Source organism: Metopolophium dirhodum, chromosome 1 (genome assembly GCF_019925205.1).
Source record: "Metopolophium dirhodum isolate CAU chromosome 1, ASM1992520v1, whole genome shotgun sequence".
NCBI classification, from domain to species: Eukaryota; Metazoa; Arthropoda; class Insecta; order Hemiptera; family Aphididae; genus Metopolophium; species Metopolophium dirhodum.
Genome location: NC_083560.1, coordinates 109,517,313 through 109,535,367, shown reverse-complemented (window position 1 = coordinate 109,535,367; position 18,055 = coordinate 109,517,313). Strand labels below are relative to the sequence as shown.

General features: G+C 32.0%; 1 protein-coding gene across 1 annotated transcript; it reads left to right on the top strand.

Moving 5' to 3' along the window:
- The first annotated feature begins 2,219 nt into the window (after nt 1-2,219).
- On the top strand, nt 2,220-5,065 carry LOC132950014 (zinc finger MYM-type protein 1-like). Its single transcript, XM_061021198.1, has 2 exons — nt 2,220-2,253; nt 2,628-5,065. Exons 1-2 carry the CDS (start codon nt 2,220-2,222, stop codon nt 5,063-5,065), a joined length of 2,472 nt encoding a protein of 823 aa, XP_060877181.1.
- The last annotated feature ends 12,990 nt before the right edge of the window (nt 5,066-18,055 follow it).

The window sequence follows — 18,055 nt, the reverse complement described above, 5'->3', positions numbered from 1 at the left end:
AAGAAAGAAAAACATCTTGCTACATCTTCTAATTTCGCACCTTATCAGCAACTTTATGTAAATACATCAAATCCTACTCAATATCATCCTCGACAATTGTTCAACACTCCCAACCACTCTAATGTTTTCTTATCTCAGCCATATTAAACTGGAAATCAGCAAATTCCATCATGCAGCAAACAACTGACTCCAGTTACTACCAACCACGAGGTATCTTACATAGAACTTGAACAGAATAGCCCTTCTGTAAATTCAGTAGCATCCTCAATAACAGAAACCATCGATTTTAGTACATTTTAGTATATTTAATTTATTTTTAAATTGACATGTAAAAAAACATTGTAATAGTCAAACATTTTTCTTTTATTTTCTATTGTTATTCATAAAGTATTATCAGTTATATTATAATAATAAAGGTGCGATTTTTTTTTCTATTAAATTGTTTTTTATTTTATTTTCTAGCGTAATTTATATACAAGTAAGTATTATCGGTTAACAGTATAATTATATTAAGTTAATTAATTACTAACCTCAATGTAATCGATAACATCTCAACTGGTTGTATACAATTTCTAAATTGCGTGTTTTCGCGTTGAAGCTTATCCTTCAGTTTACCGTGTAATTCATCAAAAGAAGCACATGACATACGGAAATAATTAAAAAACTTATTTTCATCATTTCGTAAGTCATTAAATAAAGTATAAAATAATCCCACTTCCTCTTTTTAATTTAATTCGTTTTCTGAGATTTCTGTTTCTATTTTTCTTTTTTTTAAAAGTTCCCTTTCATTTTCAATTTTTAAAAGTATTTCCTGTTTTAATAAACCATGCATTTCTTCATCGTTTTTTTTTGATTTTCAAGTCTTTCCATTCTAGTTGATATCTCAGAAGTAAAATTCAATTTATTGATTTTATGATGTTGCTTTTCCTTCTTAGTTCTAGTCACATTCTCATTACTAAACTGTTTAGAAGTTACTTCATTTTCAATATTTTTAGTGAAAGTATGTACATCATTATCATTTGAATCTATTTTAACAACAATACAAGTAATAAAATACATTTTTATTCATACACAAAATATTTCTTAACAAATTGTTAATAACAATTACCAGAGAGATTCTCATCATCAAAACAACTAAATTCCAAAGTTCCATCAGGTGTAACGGTACATTGTACATCACTATCAATGGCACCTGGTATTTCAAGTGTTTCGATGTTTGCAAATTGGTCAATTGCTGGATTTTCTAATAGTTTAGGTACTTCTGGACCACCCCCTGTTCTTAAAAGACCTTGTTTGTGGGCAGTTATTTCTGATTTTCTTTTAGTTTTAATATTGTTCCAGCATTTTTTGACTTGAACTAATGTTCTCTATAACACACAAAAAATAAAATACATAGGTAATACATATATATATATACAGTGCCGGATCTAGGGGGGGGGGGGGCAAGTGGGTACTCTTGCCCCGGGCGCTGTTGGTATCAGGGCGCTCTTAAGATTATGAAAAATAAAAAAATAAGCTAAAAATATCTCATAAAATATGTATAAATTATAATACTATATATTTAAACAGAATAAATAATATTAGATATTCGAATACGTTTATCTTTTGTTTATATTTTGGTCCGGCACTCCGGCGCGGTGTTGACATATTTTATATTTATAGTTACCTAGTCATTATCAGTCAGTTTCGGAGAAAACCCAAACTGCCGATCGACGATAAATGCATAGGTTTTATAATAGGTATTTACAATGTTAGAATGTACGATAATATTTTTATTGTTCATTTATTCATGTCGAATAGTCGACAGTAAAGTTGTTGTCACTGTTGTCAGATTCATTTCAACTCTACAGTTTTTTTTATTTTAACATTTCTTAACCAACAAAAAGATAATGAATTCAAAAAAAAAGCTTAGTGGGGCTGAAAATAGAAAAAGAAAACTGGAACTTGAAAAAAATGTACAAAAACTACCTAAGATCGTCAATTTCTTTTCAAAAACAGAAACCAACGGTAAGCAATTTTTACAGCTGTCAAAATAAATTATATATTTATAGTGAAATACTTAAATGTAATGAGTTTAATCAAGGTTATTTAAAACATGTTTTAAACATCTAAATAAAATTAAAATAAACATAACGTTGTTTCTACAGAGATTGTACATAATAAATTAATTGAAACAAAAACGGTAGGTATCAACTAATGATGTGGACCATGATTCAGATATGGATAAGAATATTACAGAAACAGAAACCAACGGTAAGCAATTTTTAAACCTGTTAAAATAAATTATATATTTACCTATAGTTAAATATAATGAATTTAATCAAGGTTGAGATATTTAAAACAACTTAATAAAATTGAATTTTTATTTTATTGCAACAATAAATAAATAAATTTGTATTGTTTAGTAAAGAAATGTATACAATTTAGTATAGAATATTAAATAATTATTTGTTTTATTTTTAAATTTCTTATAAATCATTCACGTTTTAGATTTAAGTAGGTATTTTTGATTTTATTAATTTTAGTTATAAAATATATTGTAGCAGCTAATATATTAAGCTTAAATCGTATAAACTAACCAAAGGCCATCACAAAAATACCTTTTTTAATTTACCTTTAATTTATAGAAGTGGTTCCTTCAAATTCTGATACAAGTTCATCAATATCAAATACAATTATTATACCCAAAGAAAAAAATAAACATAAAGTTATTTCTACAGAGATTGCACATAATAAATTATTTGAAACAAAAACGGTATCGACTAGTGATGAGGACTATTATTCAGCTATAGACAGGAACAGAACTAATTGCGATAAAGTAGACACCATAAACATACATTTTACTGATCTTGGTACATGGCCTTTAAATATTACAGATACACAAAGAACATATTTAGTGAAAATGAGGTACAATTATTCCGAAATTCATGATTTTAGTAATTCGGAAAGAGACGGTAGAAATGTTAAGTCTGACTGGTTTTATAAGATACTTATGAATGGAAAAAAAATAAAAAGAACATGGCTCAGCTATTCTTCATATAAAAATGCACTTTTTTGTGTACCTTGTAAATTGTTTACTAAAATAGAAAACTCATCCAACATATCACAATTAGCATACACTGGCTTAACAAATTGGAAAAAAGTTACCGAAAAAATTCCATTACATAAAAATTCACCAATACATAAAAAAAATGTGTGTTCTTGGACTTCATTGGAAATGGCATTGAGTCACTGCGAGGGTATAGATACAGAATTGCAAAATTCTATAAGAAAAGAAGAAGGTCACTGGAAATCCGTTTTATTGGCAATTATAGACATTATAATGCATCTAGCAATGGACGGAAGTGCATTTCGAGGATCTAATGAAATTATTTCTAGTGTGGGAACATCAAACCGAAGTGGAAAGTTTTTAAATTTAGTTAATCTAGTGTCACATTATCATGAACCATTATCAAAACATATTGAAAGACATAAAAAAGGTGGTCTTTCTTATTTTTCTCATGGTATTCAAGACGAGTTTCTAGAGATTATGGCAAAAAGAGTTAAAGATGAAATTCTTTCAAAAATAATAGAGGCGAAATATTATTCTATACTATTCGATTGTACACCGGACATTGCACATCAAGAACAAATGACCCAAGTTATTCGCTATGTTATACAAAACAACCAGAATGAATGCGAAATCATAGAAAGTTTTTTAAAGTTTGTGCGTGTGTACAACAAAACTGGTGAATCATTAACAGAAGATATATTAGATTGTTTGACAAAAGATAATCTTAGAATATCTGACTGTAGAGGACAATCGTTTGATAACGGGTCAAATATGAGTGGAAAAATTAAAGGAGTCCAAGCACGAATTATTGAAATGAATAAACTTGCAAGATTCATCCCATGCTCAGCTCACTCCTTAAATTTAATTGGTGTTAATTGTGCAAAAAGTATACCTAAAGTAGAAACATTTTTTGGCATCGTACAGAAATTATTTAATTTCTTTTCAAGTTCAACGCAAAGATGGGATATTCTAATGAATAATTTAAAATTGTCATTGAAAGGGTATAGTACAACAAGGTGGTCAGCTAAACATCGTGCAATAAAATCATTAAATACTCAACTGGATATGGTTTTTAAAAGCTTTGACGTTCTAAAACAAGAAAAATTATCAGAAGAAACAAAATTTGATGCAGATAATTTGATAAGATCACTTAAAAGTTTTTCTTTTATTTGTATGCTTACGGTTTGGGAAAAAATTCTCAGTGCAATTGACAGGATTAATATAATTTTACAAAAACCAAAATTAACAATTGATGTAGCTGTCAAACATCTGCAAAGTCTCCTTAAAATATTAGAAAACTTTCGAGAGCAAGGTATAAATGAGGCTTTATTGGATTCAAAGAATAAAGCTGAAGTATTAGGCATAGAAACGGAATTTCCAAAAGTCAGATTACGAAAAAAGAAACTTTTACCCGGGGAAATTGCAGAAGATGAGTTTTGTAACATAAGTGAAGAAAATAAATTTTTAATAATGATTAAAAATGTTATTGACAATATCTTAATAGGACTACGTCAAAGATTTAAATCAATGGAAAATATTGCTCAAGATTTTTCATTTTTAGATCCAACAATAATTTATTCTTGGCCTATGGAAAACTTGAAAAGAGCGGGAGTCGATTTATGCAATAAATATGAAAACGACCTCAACAAAATTGAATTCATTTCAGAACTAGAGAGCTTTAAAGAGCATGTTTACAACATAGATGACGATTTAAAAAGAGCAACATTTTTTGAAATGTTGAATTTTATTTATAAAAATAAACTTCAAGATGCATATCCAAATATATCCGTTGCTTCCCAAATATATCTTACAATGCCAGTTACTTCAGCTTCGTGTGAACGAAGCTTCAGCAAATTGAAATTAATAAAAACATATTTAAGATCTACTACGGAGCAAGCAAGACTTAATAACTTATCTATTTTATCCATAGAAAATAAAATTGCAAGACAAATCAATTATGAAGATATAATTAATGATTTCGCTGCAAAAAAAGCTAGAAAAGTTAATTTTTAAATTTTCAGATTATAATTTTTTTACTTAATTAAAATAATCAAGAGAAATTTTATTTAGGTTTTTGTTTTTATATTTTTTAATGGTTGTTAACTATAATATTGACTATGATCTATAATATTATAATATAATATGTTAAGACAACGATTTAAATAAAAAATATTTGTTATATAAAAATATACTTTTGATTTGTACCTGTTTAAAAATTTTTTTAATTGTGTTGACAACCCGCAAACCCTGACCCCTGTAGCTAATACTATGTAAGGGAGCTACATTTTTATTAGCCCCGGGCGCCAAATGTCTTAGATCCGGCACTGTATATATAACACCAAATATTGAAAAAAAATCCTAACTTTGGTTTTAGATTAATTTGAACAGATATTTTTTTATAAAATCAGGACATTGATAGCAAACTAGTACATAGTAATATGTACCATTAATGCACTCATGTATATAAATGTTATTTTGAATACAAATATAGATTTACCATTGTACATTATGATCAAGTGCTTCTTAAGAATGAACCACTTATTTTAACTCCTTCAATTAGATGAAACAAAACATAAAACAGTAAAGAACAATAACAGTAACAGAACAATTGCAAATGATGTATGTATCTAATCAAGTTAATTCAAATTCAGGTTTAAACCAGACTTAAATTATTTATCTGGTTCCAATGTAGTATCCTCTTTTATTGAGTTTCCATCAAATATAATTTGAGCTCAGGTACATAAAAAGCTTTTAAATAATACTATAATAATATTCTTATTTTTTTTTATTTTGTTATACAACAATAAATGTATAGCCTATAATATTATCAATTAGGTATGTTTGTTAATTTTAAGTAAATAAATGTAGGTATGTATTTAATAACAGGTGAAATAAAGTATATTACTATTGGCAAAGTAATATATGAATTGTATATTATTATTTTTTTTAGATTCTGAGTGAAACGATGAATGTATTGATTTTACAATGATGTGTGTTTTTTTTTTTATTTTTTTTTTTATTTTTTTTATTTTTTTATTTTTGTGTCTGTGTACACGATAAGTAGTCGAAATAATGCTTCGATTTTCGACTTCAGTATCTTGTTCGATGGGAAAGTGAATATCGTTGGTGCATTGGGGAGGTCAAAATTTTAATTTCCCAGTAGTTTTCAAAAGCGATGTGAAAAACAAAAGAAAAATTAAGGAAAAACGGGAATTTTTACGCAAAATCGATTTTTAACAAAATCGATTTTGGTTATTGGTGTAACTCTAAAACAAATGACCGTAGATGCATGAAATTTTCACTGGTTGTTTATATTTGCATTTTCTATACACAATACAATTTTGAAAATAATTTGACTTTTTTTGAACTGTTTACGGACATTGTCAGTTTTCAGTTTTTTTAAATTTTTTTTCTATAAATATCAATAAAATTTTATTTGTTGGGTAAAAAAGCTTGAAAATTTAATAGAAGGCTCCTAGGTTATTGTTTCAAAGGCAGATGAAAAAAATTAAAAATCCTTAGTCACAGTTTTTTTTTATACACGTTTAAAGTTCAAATTTTGACAAAATACGGAAAAATCACGAAAAATAGCAAATTATTTTGATGAGAATTCATAAAAATTTTTCTTTTTAAATCTAAAATTTGAAAATGTAATATAAGATTACTCATAAGTTTGTCTACCTTTATCAAAAAAAAAATGTCTAGAAGAAACTTAATTTAAATTTTTATGAGCGTCTGAAATTTATATTTTTACAACATTTGATATTTACTCGATTTCTCATGTAACAATTTTCTTATTTTATTGTAATTAAAAAACGAATGACTGTAGATACTTGAAAATTTCACTGAATGTTTATATTAGCATTTTCTATACACCATAAAATGTTGAAAATATTTTGACTCTTTTTGAGCTGTCTACGGACATTGTCAGTTTTCAATTTTTTTAGTTTTTTTTTTCTATAAATATCAATAAATTTTTATTTGTTCGGTAAAAAAGCGTGAAAATTTAATATAAGGCTCCTGATATATCGTTCTAATAGCAGTTGAAAAATATTAAAAATACATAGGCACAATTTTTTTTTATAAGCATTTAAAGTTCAAATTTTGACAACATTTATCAAATTTATAATTTATTAATTATTTTCTGGTTAAAAATGTATAAAATGTTTAACTTTTATGGCTAAAGATTGAAAATTTAAAACAAGGCTCCGAGTAAATAGGTTATATATAAATTACTTTATTCACAATAATATCATCAAATATACTTGGTAAAATCATAGGCTGACTGACCGTTTTCGCTCAGAATCGTTTTTCTTATACAATGATATTATATCATTGAATTCAAATTTAACACCATCCATTACAGTGACCCACTTGTAACCTACTGTACAGCAGAGCGACATCCACTTATCCACCTTTTTTTTATTAAAATTGAAAATTTACAATCTTTAATATGCATAATATGCACAATAAGAAAATTTGATAAAAATAAAATAGTTAAAATATATGGCATTGAATTATTCCATAAAAAGCAAAAAAGATATTAATTTAATTAACTGTGTAAGGACCAGAGTACTTAAAATATAATTGGCTTTAATTTCTAAATGATTTACATTATTTATTTATTTTAGATAATAAATACATATAATATTATTTATAATTAATATAAAGATTAATTTAAATAGATTAATATATATTGTACACACTTAAATTTATGGAGTCTGCGCCAATGTCGATGATAGTTAAATAGTTAAATAATTAAATAACATTTTGCATTGTACATAATAATTTAATTGTACAATATAAGTTTTTATTGGAAATTTGAAATAAATACACAATTGTACTTACTATTGAATGATTGCCCATTGAATTAAATTCTTGAGTAATTTTTTCCCATGCATTATTTTTTTCATGAATGCTGGTGGAATCAGTTTTTTTGTTTTCTACTATGTAATGCTTCTGAACCAATTCCGTTATTAACGTTTTTTCTGTTGATGAGTAAGCTAATCCTTTCCCCATTATCACAGACAACAATTATATAACAGTACCTACCACTAAGAAAATAATCAAATAAAAAACAAATACTAATTAGGACTTAGCCGACTAACTAGGTACTAGGTAGGCACTAGGCACCTATGAAATATGAACTATGGTCTATGAATAAGTTTGAAAAATGTTGATATCAGTATCTTATCACAAATTATTTTATTATGTTATCAACATTTTTACTTACAACTTATACTAACCATGTTACCAAACTTATGTTCAATAAGGAATAAGTTATACTTTTATATTTTTATGAATAAGTATTGCTTTTAAAAGTTAAAGATAAGAATGGTTTTAAGCATCGACTATGAATACGGCCCTCGGTCTAGTATGTCTAGCTGCTATAAATGAAGAGAAAAAATAGTATTTTCCAAAAACCAAATCACACAACATTCGAAATAACTTACGAAAAATAAAACAAATTAGTATGATATAATAACAATGACAATTTAAAGAAAATAATATGTGTTAAATTCCTAATAATTCAAATAACATATAGGTACATATAGGTATGACTATATAGTCATATAATGTAAAATTAACATGTATATTATTATATTATTTATACAATATAACGTGAAAAAAAATGCAAAAAAGTCAATTTATGGGCGGCCGTGTTTCAGAATACGGTACAGTTGGTAGCCGCCCGAAGAGGTTTACGATCGGTATCGAACTCGGATCTACCTAACATCCTACGTTTGGGAAACCTACGCCTACAGTACGCATCACGAAAACGTGCAGATGACCGCCGCACAGTGGTCGAAAAACCAAAAAAGGTGGCCAAAAATAAAATATAATTAAAACTATGATATTTATAAATATACAATTATCATTGAAATACATTTATTGATATAAAATATATTACAATTTATTTTAATTATTATTTTTTATTCTGGAATGTATTCTTGTTCTTCATCACTGCAATAATTAATGTCTAGCAATAGGTTAGGTCTTCGACTTCGACTTCTGGGAGCAGTTTTTTATATTGTGTTTATCAACTTTTCTAAAACTGCTTATAAGAGGATCCGATGATAGTAATAGCCTTTGAAAAATGTCAGTATTAATATTAATCCTGGAAGACTTTCGGCTGAAAGACTCTCTGTACCTCTTAATGTTTTATTGCGTGATTCTTGAGCCTCCTCGCTTAAAATTCCAATTGGCAAAACAAAAGATTTTATTATTGATGAGCCATGTATTAGTATCTTGTGTACACTTGGTGGCACTTGGTACCAACCATATAAATTAGAATATAACTCTGCCGTTTCCCAACAATACATTTCAAACTTATCAATATTGATATTTTGACCAGATGATAAACATTGTAAAATAACATAAAACTGATAAATAAGATTTTCAGAAATACCAGTAATTTCTGCAGAAATTTTATAATTTTTAAAGAATCTTCTAGCCGTATTACCATCATTTGAGGATCCGAAACCTTGTTTTGGCATATCTACCAACAAACCTAATCTTGAACGAAATTCATTTTTGATTTTCAATTTTTTTTGCTTCAATAGTATATTTTTCCGTCTTTTTTACTAGTCTATAAAATAATAGAATCATTAAACGTTAGATATATAAATTACTGCAATAATCTATTAAATTGAATATTTAAGATACCTACTTTCCATTCTTTAAACTCCATACGGTAACTTATGTGTAGTAAGCATTCAAAAAATCTGATATAAGCGTGTAATGTGGATAATCCGTAACTAAAAAATTAATATATATTTTATTTTATTTAAAACACTATTTAGTTAATTTTTATTACCAATATGCACTTTGATCATCAATTTTTGTTCGCATTAAAGGTAAATCATTCATTTGAGATATTTTAGCTCCACATACATAACATGCCATAGATGAAGATTCAGTTATAGCATTGCATACCTATAACAAAAAAATAACAATATAAACCGTTTAAAATTTAATTTATAATCTAATATTTTGTACATACTTTTCCATCAATCATAGTCAATTGCAAAATTAAATTAATGGTACCCAGTTCACATTTAAATTTAGTAAGGCTATTGATTTGATCTGAAATGTATTTCTCTTCGTTTTTAGAAATATCAACGCTTTCTGTTACATATTGCAATCGTATAGGTCTGCAATATCTTGTTGATGAACAAGCTGGATTCTGCCACACAACGTCATTAGTAATGTTGTCAACAAGTCGTAAAGGCACTAGTGAAGTTACGAATATGGTGTCGTCTTGTGATGCCCCAGAAGTTAATTGCTTATACTTTGTAAATTCCGATGTACCGTCAAAGCCCCATTTACAATGAAGTGTAGTGCTTATATTTTGCAGTGGCATTGGGAGGCTTTGAAGAAGTCTTTTAGAAGTCTGATTTAAAAGAGATTGCAATTGCACCTAAAAGCATTAAATAATATTGTAACGTAATTTGAAAATTAAAATTAAACTTCAATATTTTATATTTTTATTGCAAAAATTATGTTGTTTACCTCACATTTCTGTTCTTCGATTGTAATTTGTTTAGGATATTAACCTTTTCAACAAGAAGCCGATCATATGAAAGATATAAATCATGATTATGTTTTTTAGCGTTTTTACGGAGAATATTATATTGGAATTTCGATTACGAACATGTAATAATTAAAGACAGAGCGACTTCCAGACTCATCATAGACGACTTTAATGAATTTTTATTGTTCATCCACATACCACGAATTTTTCTTCCTCTTGTTGGAGTAGAGTTTGTGGCTTCTTTTACTAATTTTGCTGTATCTTTATTTCCTTTTTTCCTTAACGCATATGAAGTTGTCTCACTAAGTTCACTTAAGCTTGATGATTTGTATAAAATTTGACATTTTCGTCGTTTGGAACGCGCACTACTTTCGTCAAATGATATAGTTGGGCGACCGCGGCCTAGAGATTCAGAACTATTTGTATTTGTTAAATTAGTGTATCTGTATACAGACATCGGGAAATTAACACGTTAACCGCCATGAGATCTTGTATGAGATCTCAACATACCTAGTCCTGACCACCAAGGGGTTTTTCATAGGTTTACTAAAAAAAAATTGTGGACAAAACCATTGTCTGATTTTAATCAAAAATTGTACTTATATTCATAAATTGTTCACCTAAAACATTGTTATAGGTTATAACTTAATATAAGCTGAGATCTCATATTAAATCTCATGGTCGTAGGATGTCACCTCTGGAAAAACTAACATTTTGACCATTACCTTGAGATCTCAAACTAAATCTCACTATAAAATAGTATTTCAATTGAGATTTAACATTAAATCTCAAATAGAATTTAATTTATTTCTAAAATAATACATTATTTGAACAAAAAAGGGAATAATATAATAATAATATGCAAACAATCTCTGAAAGTAGGTATTTATCTTATAAATTACAAAATAATAACCAAAAGCATAACTTTATTATGATAAAAATTATACAACAAATAAAAACATAACTTTAAAATTTTTGTAATTAACAATAAAATAATATTCAAAAACAATTTATATAGTTTATGTAATAAAAAATATAAATTACAAAAAATAACTAATAATAATAATAAAATAATGTTGATATTTCTTTTATAGTACAATAAATATAAAATATATTTATGTAAATAATGGTATAAAAAAATATTCTTATTTAAAACAGCTTAAATAAATTGCTGATCACTACTAACTAGTTATTTTGTAATTTTGTGATCCTTGATAAAACATTGTGTACAATAATATTTGTTACAGGCTAGGCATTTAGTTGTTTAGCATTTAGGCTAGACTGTGAGACTGGGCGTATTTTCTTCCTTTTTCTGAGGACATGACTGAGTAACATATAAAACATCTGCCTTTGGCCAGTTTTTTCTAGTTGGTGTTTGATAGTAGGTGGATTTATACAAATAGTTTTTTTTTTATTAACTGTTCAACTAAAGAAGTTCGGAAATTAGTTATTGACATATTTGAATTTACAACTTTATTATATAACACAAGAGAGTTAACTACTGCTATATTTAAGAGCCCATCTAAAGCTACTTTCCTGTATCACTTTAAGCTTCGTCTAAGAGGGTTTGAGTAAGAACTCATTTGATCAGAGAGATCGATTGACGTCTTCCCTATATTGTAATCGATCACTACTGATGCAGTCCTGTGGGGAGCCGCGAGGATGGGGTGGTGAGGGGTCTGCTGACCAAGTGAACAAAAAAGGAAAAAAAAAAAGAAAACGACACAACGATTTATTGTTCTGGGAACTGGCGCGTTTATTCGCAGCGTAAGCACGACAAACAAAAAAAAAAACAATAGAGAAAAAAAAAAACAAATAGTAAGCACACTATAGTCAAATCGACAGTCGATAGGTGATGCGACTACGGGGACGCAGGTAGACCGTCGTATATGGGTCGTCAAAAACTAGTGACAGTGCAATCCGGTTCACCCAACGGCCGGCCGACGGTTCACGGCGCGGGTGTCGCGCGCCGGCGTTGTCCGTCGTCGATTGGCGGTTTGTTTGAGAACCACTGCGCGGCTTTCCGCGTAAAAGGCTATTTGAATTCAAACAGCTATTACGCGGGACCGCGTCATACTCCCCCCCCAAACTGCTAACGGCGGTGGTGTTCCGGCCGTTGCCGGTGTTGTTAAAGGGTGTGTGTGGGGGGTGGTTGTGGTAGACACCTGTCCGTGGGTACGCTTTTCCAGCTGTGTTCAGCGGATGTGGCCCTGGTGGTGTCTAGTCATGTTGGGGGGACGTGGGGGGACTGAAGTACATGAGGCTGACCTCCATGTCTTCAGTGTCAGCTATGCCTGCGGCCGTCTCTCCTAACAGGTCCGCCTCCTCTTCCGGGGATATTTCCATATCCGCGGTTTGAGGGGTCGCGGCTGTTAGTTGTTCCGCGGTTCCGGTTGCTCCGGAAGTGTTTGTCACTTTCGGCACCGTGGCCACGGTGAGGTCTGGTGTCGCAGGCTCTGGCTGTGACGGGGCGGGGGCTGGTGTTGACGCCGGTTTTTCCAGGCGGTGTTGTTGGGACGTCTGCTTAGCTTTGTAGTCCCGCATCCGCTGCTTGTTTCGGCGCTGGCGGGCGTTAAGCGTGGCCAGTGGTGTTGTGTCGGTGGTGGTGTTTTGTATTGGCAGCGGGTTGACGGGCGTTCCTGGAGGCGGGATGGTCGATGTCCTCAGCGCTGGTACCTCCATCAGTGGGTGGGGTGGCAGTCTCGCAGGTACCCGACTTGTTGTCGTTGGTGGCGCCGGTCGTGCTGCGGCTGCCGGTCCTGCCGTGGCCGTCGGTCGTGTCCCCCGTCTAGGGCTGCGCGACCTATTGAGCCGCATTGCGGTTGCGGGTTCGCCGCTCGTTGCCCTTTTGAACACGACGGTCCGGTCTTCCCACCCCCGTGTGTAGGCGGCCCACAGTACCGGGTCCCGTTGTAGCTGCGCCGTGGACATCTGGCGTACCCGTGCCGCCGTGGTGGGGTTGTTGCCCTCCTCCAAGCTGGCCGACCTCAGCAGCTGTTGGCTGCGTTCCAGCAGTTCCGCCGCTTGTTGGAGGGTGCTGGGTGTCGTCGGGGGTTGACGCTCCATTGGTGGTGCGGTGCTATTCCGACTGAAATTATGTACACCAAATGCTATTGTGGATTTATGGTTGGGATGGTGGTTGGGTGGGGGGTATTTTGGGCGCTGCGGTGTTCGCGCGTTTTAGGCAGGACACGTGAATTTTGCGTGCTGGCTGTTGGTCTGTGAACACACCTTTACCTACGCGTTTGTGTAGCTTTACCGGTCCCCACCATTTCGGTGCGAAGCCGGCGTGAAATTTTTTGTGCACGTTTGACAGGTGGTGTGCCTTGTAGTACACCGTGTCACCTGTTTTGTACTTTGTGTCCGTCGTCCCACCTGTTACCTGTTACATTGTTTTCGCGACTCACCCTAGCCATGTTTATTTGTTCGATCGGGTTGTCCGCTGTCCGCGACAGTATCCAGTCCCCCGGCCTTTTTCCCTCTCACCCGAGGACGAGTACCGATGGTGGATATCCTGTCCGGTCGTTACGCCTGTTCCTGATCGAAAAAAGAATGGGGGCTAGCTTGGTGTCCCAGGTGCAATCATTTATAAACAAATATTTCCATCATAAATCTCAAAATCCCTGTTTGAGCACTTCTATTAATTGAATGTAGCGTGATGTTATATAGCTTATGACCTTCCTCAATGAATGGACTATCCAACAAAAAAATAATTTTTCAATTCGAGCCAGTATAGCCCCTTACAGCCCCTTTAAGCCCATTTCAGCCCCTTACAGCCCTTTTTTAGTAATAAAAAGTAGCCTATGTTTTTTCTCAGTGTCTAAACTATCTATGTACCAAATTTCATTTAAATCGGTTCTGTAGTTTCGGAGCCTATTCAATACAAACAATCAAATCTTTCCTCTTTATAATATTAGTATAGATAAACTGATTTCAGTCGTAAAATTAAAAAACCCAAAATATAAAACAGTACATATTCAAATTAACAATAAGTACCTATAATAAAATAAAATAACACACTAAGCTAATGTAAAAAAAAACAAAATTAAGTATTTATAATGTTTCGTTTATGTTTTTTAATTTTCTAGTTTGATTTACAAATAATAATAAATATGAAAAATAAAATTCTAATATTTAATATCTATATAAATTATTAAAAAAAACAATTCAAAATTACAGTTGTCAGTAGACAACTACATGGTCATTGGATGGGGCCCCGGCGATCACACACGGGGGAGCAGTGATGGGGAGGAAGCAGAGGCGGGCGGTCATGAGGACTGTTCGGGACACTTTGCGGCTCAGCCGAAGTGACGCCTTGATCGCCAAACCAGATCAAGGCAGGGCCGTCGAGTGTGCCACCGCCCACGCGGCCTCATCGCACTTTTTGAAGAAGGGCGACTTCACGAGGTTCGCCGATTGGCGTTTTGTCCATCGCGCTAGGCTGAACCTCGTACCGCTAAATGGCTCTTCGTCATGGAGGGTCGGTGACCGCAGGTGTCGACGGTGTGGGTATTCAAATGAAAGCCTAGCCCACGTCGTCGATCACTGTATGCGTTACACCGGCCTGTACATGGCGAGGCACAATAGCGTTGTCGCCCGAATCAAGAAGGCGGCATCCGCGAGGTTTGAGGTCCTCTCCGAGAACCAAGCCCCGGGTGACCAGGGTTTGAGACCGGATTTAGTTCTGAAGAAGGGCCCAAACATCTATATCGTGGACGTAACAGTCCCCTTTGATAACCGCCTCGCTGCATTTGAAGTGGCGGCGGCGGAAAAACGTGCAAAATACGAGGAGCTTAGGGCTTGGCTCGCGGCGCGACATGGGTGCGAGGCGGTGGTAGTTCCTTTTATTGTGGGTGCCCTTGGCTCTTGGGACCCGGCCAATGACGCCTTCCTGAAGAAATTATGTAGTCGGTCGTATGGTACCCTGTTCCGGAAGTTGTGCGTCAGCGACGCCATTGCAGCTTCCAGAGACATTTATATTGAACACTTGTCCGGGGTCCGACAGGTCAGGGAGTTGCCCTCGTGACATTTGTATTTTTGTATTATTGTGTATTATTGTTTTTGTCGTTCTTAGCTGATTTTTATATACCATGTTTTTACCACTATTTTTATACTTTTTTTTATATACTTATATTTATTGCTCTAAATACTGATGTTCCCTTTATATGTGTCCCCCCTCTTGTTCTCTAATTTTTGTGGTTTTTGTAGATCAATAATTTATATAGATATTAAATATTAGAATTTTATTTTTCATATTTATTATTATTTGTAAATCAAACTAGAAAATTAAAAAACATAAACAAAACATTATAAATACTTAATTTTGTTTTTTTTACATTAGATCCATAACGAAAGCGAAAGTATAGATAACCCTGCAATCATTTCTGAGCCTAGTTCTTCTTTACAACCATCCGAACCCACATCATTGTCTGAAACTGTATCCACTCACTGCACACCATCATCATCGTCATTAAATGTTTTTTCCATTATGCAAGATTCGAGTTCAATCCGAAAAAGAAAACAAACATCTGTGGTTGGTTATTTGCCGAAAAAACTAACAGTAGATGCAAAAAAAATATGGATCAAACACTTGAAACTTTTTATAAATGATTTTCAACCTTTTAAGATTGTTGAAGATTCAGGGTTTAAACAATTTGTAAAAGTATTGAATCCTAATTATGAATTACCTAATCGTCATGCAATTTCAAAAGAACACATTCCACCACATTTTGTATCAGAAATGTTTAGTAGAGATGAAAAGTTTGACATCAACTGTTGAAAGTGCTTGTTTAACCACCGACTGCTGGACGTCCAGAAATAATGAAAGTTTTATGGCAATTACAGTACATTTCATAGATACCGAGTTTAAATTGAAATCTATACTTCTAGAATGTCATCCGTCTGACTTGAGCCATACTTCATCCAACCTTGCACAAGAAATTGAACGTGTCTTGAGACCTTGGGAATTGTTTGACAAAATTACATTTGCTGTTTCTGATAATGCGTATAATATTAAAATGCCCTTAATGCTTTTAATTTCAAGAATATGGGTTGTTTTGCGCATACCATGAATCTGATAGTCCAGTCAGCACTCAGATTAGACCTAATAAACAGAGTTAAACAAATAGTTGCTCATTTTAGAAAAAGTACAGTAGCTAATAATGCATTAAAAACTAATCAGATTAACAATGGTGTAAAAAATCCAAAAAAAACTAATACAAGATGTACAAACCAGATGGAATTCCACTTATTACATGTTTTGCAGATTTGTTGAGTTGGAAACTTCAATTCCAGGTACGTTGGGTTTACTGAATAATGCTCCAGACAATCTCAGACCAGAAGAATGGATTATCTTACAGGAGCTTATAAGAGTATTGAAGCTGTTTGAAGAAGCTACTAAAGCTATCAGTGGGCAAAAATATATAACAGCTTCACTAGTTATTGTGATTGTTCAGGGACTCTTCAAAGTATTCATCAATTTAATGAAAATGGATCTGACACAAAGGGTTTTAAAGGTGGCTGAACAATTGTTAGCAAACATGAATACAAGAGATGCATTTAAACATTCAGAAAAAAGTGGAACTCTTGCACGATGCACATTTCTTGATCCAGGCTTTAAACATATACCATTCAGTCACAGCACAACATTAATGAATACTACAAAAAATGAAGTCATAGAGAAAACTTCAGAAATTATTCATAGCAAATACACTGAAGAAGACAGAAGATCGTATGAAACAGAAACTTTGGTAGATATTAACTCACATTCCAATAGTGAACAATTATCTATATGGAATGATATTGATAGTTGTGTAGCTAAATCTACACCCATTGGAACTGCAAAATCCAGAGCTATTGTTGAAGTCCAGCGTTACTTAGAGGATTCAATAATTCGAAGATGTCAAGATCCATAAGGTGGTGGAAAGACCACAGCTATAATTATCCACATTTGAGTGTTTTGGCCCGGAATACATTATGTTTTCTTGGTGCATCTGTACCCTGTGAGAGAGTTTTCTCTAGTGCCAGATTAGTGCTGAACGATCGCCGCTGTAGATTAAAAAGTGAAAAAGTTAACATGCTATTATTTCTTCATTACAATTCAAATTAATGTATAATGTAGGTTCTATACAGTATACACAATTGTTTATTTTTATAATTATTTTTTATTATCTATGGTTATGTGGTTCTTTATAAATGAACCTGACATTATTTAAATAATAATTATTATTTATTGTTATTAAGTATTAGTTATATTTTATTTTATTTATTACTTAAAAATTATGACAAAGGAAAATGTTTAAATTATAAGTACTATTAAAATTTAAAAATGTTCTATAGTATTATTTTATTTAAATGTTTTTTTATAATAATTATTATAAAAAAACGTTTAAATAATACCTAATCATTATTATTAAGTATTATTAATTAATAAAATATATTTTTTTATTTATTAATAACTATTATTATAT

What these genes read in the sequence shown, in the direction of transcription:
- LOC132950014 (XM_061021198.1), top strand. Translation starts at nt 2,220, where the DNA reads ATGGATAAGAATATTACAGAAACAGAAACCAACG. An exon ending in TACAGAAACAGAAACCAACG is followed by an intron (nt 2,254 to 2,627) that starts GTAAGCAATTTT and finishes TTTAATTTATAG; the next exon opens with AAGTGGTTCCTTCAAATTCT.